This window comes from Vanacampus margaritifer, chromosome 7, assembly GCF_051991255.1.
Source record: "Vanacampus margaritifer isolate UIUO_Vmar chromosome 7, RoL_Vmar_1.0, whole genome shotgun sequence".
Taxonomy (NCBI): domain Eukaryota; kingdom Metazoa; phylum Chordata; class Actinopteri; order Syngnathiformes; family Syngnathidae; genus Vanacampus; species Vanacampus margaritifer.
Genome location: NC_135438.1, coordinates 17,556,714 through 17,561,073, shown reverse-complemented (window position 1 = coordinate 17,561,073; position 4,360 = coordinate 17,556,714). Strand labels below are relative to the sequence as shown.

Here is a 4,360-nt window from a genome sequence, read left to right as displayed (position 1 = left end):
TTCAAAACACAGCCCAATCGATGTTTAAACACCAATTTTTGATGGAAATATTAAACAAAACGTCTTAGGGTTAGGGTTCACACTAAGCATGGAAGGATGTTATATTAATGGAACATTAAGCCTTAATATTTTATTTCAGTGCTGTTCGAACATGAAACCGATTGCAACCTGTTTGATGAATACAGTGGCTCACAGTTATAAGCCTGAAGTGTCAAATAAATACATTTTCATTCAAATCTTTTAGTGTACCTGTACAAGGTTTAATGATGAGTATTTTCTAAATTTGAGTAAAAATAAATAAATCACAATAATCGACTTATAGATTCGTATCAAGATTAATCAGTATCAAATCGAATTGTGACCTATGAATCATGACAAGGATCGAATCGGCAGGTACTAGGCAATTCGTACCCCTAGTTTTGACCACATGACTGCATACTGCTGCACCTGTGCCACTTTGAGGAGGCAACGGCAAAATTAAAGTTTATGCTAGGAATCAAACTGGACTATATAATAATATATAACAAAATAAAATAATAATAAAATAATCCAGCCAATGCAGCAATACAGTTTAAATTAAATTTATTTGATCTGTTAAAATGTGCTTAAAGCGGAGAAATAAACACTTGTTCTTGTTTTTCTTCTAAAACATTAGAAAAAGACATTTTGGTGTGCCATGAAAACCCATGAGAGAATTGTTCAGAATGCAAACAGTACAAGTTGATCATATAGCAATACATGTGTGATAATGAGGCACCACACAATAACACTGTACTGTTTCCACATATTTACAAGGGGAAATAAACATTTAACCTCCTGGCTATGAATGGTTGAAATGTCAAGATGAAAAAACTATAAATGAGAAGAGTATCTAATGTGCATTCTTATGTGTGCCGGCAGCAGATGATAAAAGTGAGCGATAATATGTGAGAGGTTTTTAATGGGTCTGACTTTGGTGGGGTTGTGGAAAACATAAAATCCGCCTGACAGTAAAAGAAAGAGGACAGAAAGACACTTGAGCAGAGAAGATCAGTCCTGTTGCCAGATTCAGGCTTACACCACACAAACACACGCTGGCACACAAACACACTCGCACACATACAGTGAGTGGCAGTGGGGATTAACACCCTTCAACAATATAGTTCCACATAATACACTTTTAGCCACCCCGTCCTCCTCCATTAGACCATTTTTCCACACACACATTGTGGGCGCCTCAGTGTCCATCTGCCGCAGCAAGGAGGCAGCGATCATCATCTATTGTTTCAGACTCAAGAGATTTTGTAGTTCCAGAGAGACGCCCTGAATGAGATGATTTTCCCATTGTGTCACAGAGCTTTACATTCCACCGAGTCTCACCCAAAAAATCTTGATGAAAGGTTGCCACGTCCTTCTCAGTATATGAACAGGCAGGAACCTCCCACTGAGGCAGCTATAGTACTTATGTATAGGAGATTTCATGTATCGATTTTTGTAAGTGGTTGTTGTTTGTTTTCTTTTTTTTCCATTTTGACACTGTAACAGTAAGAAAGGAGCCCCTTCGTCCCATTGGTCCTCATATTGAGTGAAACATATTACAAAGGTCAAGAAAAACAGATTAAGAGCCATAGAAGATAGATGCACTTTAGTCCTATATATAACAACTGGAGATTGTCAAAGTCTTGGCATTACGTTCAATGATAACGTGAATAAAGTGTCTCAATAAACCCTTCGTCTCCTGAGCGGTTCATCCAGGTGCGACTGTTGTGCCGCGCGTGCATCACAGTGGCTGTTTATTGTATTTCAATGACGGGAGCGTAAATCAATTTGAGTGGTTTAGTTGGAGCAAACATTTGAGTGCAAAAAGCTGCCCGGCATTTAGTGAAAGCTTCTAACGGTGAATAAAAGCATAACACTTTCCCGCACCTTTATTTCAGGCCTTTGGTCCGTTCCCATCCCTTCATTTCAAGCACAATCCCTGATAGTAAAAGGTGGTAAGATTTCCCCAGGCCAGCACTTTTCTCGGCATCTCAGAAGCGCTTACATGGTAATCTGGCGTATAAAATGTCTGTTAAAGCCCATCAGAAAGAGCGTTTCCATGACTTACAGAGAATCTTCTGGAAAGCTCTACGAAAGTCTTGGTTGAAGATGGTGTAGATGACCGGATTTAATGAGCTGTTGCAGTAGCCGATCCAAAAGAAGAACTTGAAGAGAGTCTCGGGGATCTTGCACATCTCCCTGCAGATTCCGTACAGGCTGTACGAAAAGAAAAAGGGGAACCAGCACAGAACAAAAACCCCCATGACCACAGCCAGGACGAACGTAAAGCGTTTCTCTCGCGCCGCGGACGCTTTCTTCCTGTTGACTGTGCTTCTGCGTTTGCGGCGAGATGAGAACAGCTCCATGGACTTGGAACTAGCATACGACTTCCTGCTGGAGAATTTGGAGGCCGAGCTGCTTTTCCTGCTGGACTTCCTGTCTTTACGGTCATCGTGGTGATGTTTGGACGACGTGGAGCTTTTCTTGGGCTTCTCGTCTGATGAACTGCTGTCGTCAAAATCGTCGTGGTGGTCGATGTGTGGGTTTTTGGAAGTTTTTGTCAAGGAAGTGCTAGCCGTGTGCTCCTTGCAATGGCCATTTTCACATTCTTGCTCTTTAACACTTCCACCTCTTTCAGACTTAAACGAACCGCCTTTGTCTGTGTCGGTTCGCCCGTTCTCCTGTGGCGAATCCACGTCCCTTTTCTTCTCTGACATGGTTCTGGTCCTGGTCTTTGCCACTTGGTAGATCCGAATGTAGACCAGAATCATGATGACACAGGGGGCAAAGAAGGATCCAATGCTGGAATAGAGGATGTACCAGGTCTCATCATTTATAATACACTGCGGGGTTGTCTCATTGTTGCTCCTGTCCATTGATATCAGCGGTGGGAAGGAGATAACGGCTGAGATCAACCACACCACCACGATCATCCCTTTGACTCTTTTTGGCGTTCTTTTCAAGTTGTATTCTACCGCCTGTGTCACCGACCAGTAGCGGTCCAAACTAATGGCACAGAGGTGCACAATAGAGGAGGTGCAGAATAAAACATCCAGAGCCAAGTAGATGTCACACCAAATCTTACCAAAAAGCCAGTAGCCCATCAGTTCATTCGCCAGAGAAAACGGCATGACCAGGGTGGCCACCAGTATATCTGCGCTGGCCAGAGACACCAGAAACAGATTCTGGGGTGGTTTCAGAGCTCTGCTTGTTAAAACGGCGATAACAACCAAGACATTGCCCACTATGGTGAACAGGATTAGAAAACCGACAAGTCCAGCTAGACTCCAGATGGCGAGAGGGGTGTATTTGCTCTGAGATGTGTTGTTAGTGGAGATGTTGTCTGCCTCCGTCCCTTCCTCGAAAGAGGAGAAATTCAGGAAATCCATGCTGGCGTTTTTGTTGATCCCTCCTAAAAAGTCACATGCATAATGTCACATTAAGACTAAACAGAAAGAAAGAAAAACATCCATCATGCCTTTTTCCTTCTCTGTCCACTGGCTCGTCTTCCACATCCTGCAAGTCTCTTCTTAAATCAAAGCGAGTCAAAGTCAAAAGTGAGAGCTGTTAATAAAAGTGATAAATCCAAATGTGCGCAGGATGCTCCCTCCGCAGCTCAGTGTCCGTGGCTAGAAAGCGGACACCCCTCTGAGCACGTCGTCTCTCCTCCTGCCTGCTCCTGCATCTCTCCTCCTCCTCTTTCCCCCTCCTCCTCCCCTTCCATCGCTCCCCCGCGGAACATTTGAGGCTGAGAGGGCGCGAAACAACCACGTGTCTTTTTTTTTTTAACACGACTAGAAAGGAGGGACCCTCCCCACCCCAAAGATGAGATGAGCGCAATAATTGGAGGGAAATCTGGAAACAGGACTTACTTTCCTCTCGCTTGTCTTTTATTGGAAAATTGTTGATTATATGCGCGCATGCTTCTGTCGCCGAGGGGGCGCGTCTGCGCCAATGGTAGCGTTGAAGTCATTGTAAGAAGGGTGGCATGTTTAAGCCTGTCAGCAGGCACTCCTCACTGGAGGTCACATAGCTGTCAAGACGCACAGCGAGAAGTGCTGCTCTCTCCTTCTGCGTGCACCCTGGAGGTCACTCTTGTAACAACCAGCCACATGCAACAGAGCGCTCACCAACATACAGATAACATCCTGATCTTGCATGCAACAAAGACAGGTAGAGGTCATTTCTGGGGAGGAAAAAGTTAATAGACTGTAGCTCTCGTAGCAAACCACCAAACAATTATTGTAAGAAACAAAAAGTGTCTAATTGAATGACAATTGTGCATACATAGGTTAATTGCAACTTGTACTTTATGTCATGTAGTAGAGGAGCATCTGATTAT

General features: G+C 43.7%; 1 protein-coding gene across 1 annotated transcript; it reads right to left on the bottom strand.

Annotated features, from left to right (window-relative positions):
- Nucleotides 1–565: 565 nt before the first annotated feature.
- Nucleotides 566–3,689, bottom strand: adra2c (adrenoceptor alpha 2C). Its single transcript, XM_077569707.1, has 2 exons — nucleotides 3,497–3,689; nucleotides 566–3,430 (listed from the first exon to the last, which is right to left on the bottom strand). Exons 1-2 carry the CDS (start codon nucleotides 3,531–3,533, stop codon nucleotides 2,061–2,063), a joined length of 1,407 nt encoding a protein of 468 aa, XP_077425833.1. The 5' UTR covers nucleotides 3,534–3,689; the 3' UTR covers nucleotides 566–2,060.
- Nucleotides 3,690–4,360: the final 671 nt, after the last annotated feature.

Excerpts from the sequence above, each read along its gene's own strand:
- adra2c (XM_077569707.1), bottom strand. The coding sequence starts at position 3,533 with ATGTGGAAGACGAGCCAGTGGACAGAGAAGGAAAAAG. Across the intron at positions 3,431-3,496 it reads GTGGACAGAGAAGGAAAAAG|GAGGGATCAACAAAAACGCC; the intron begins GCATGATGGATG and ends GTGACTTTTTAG.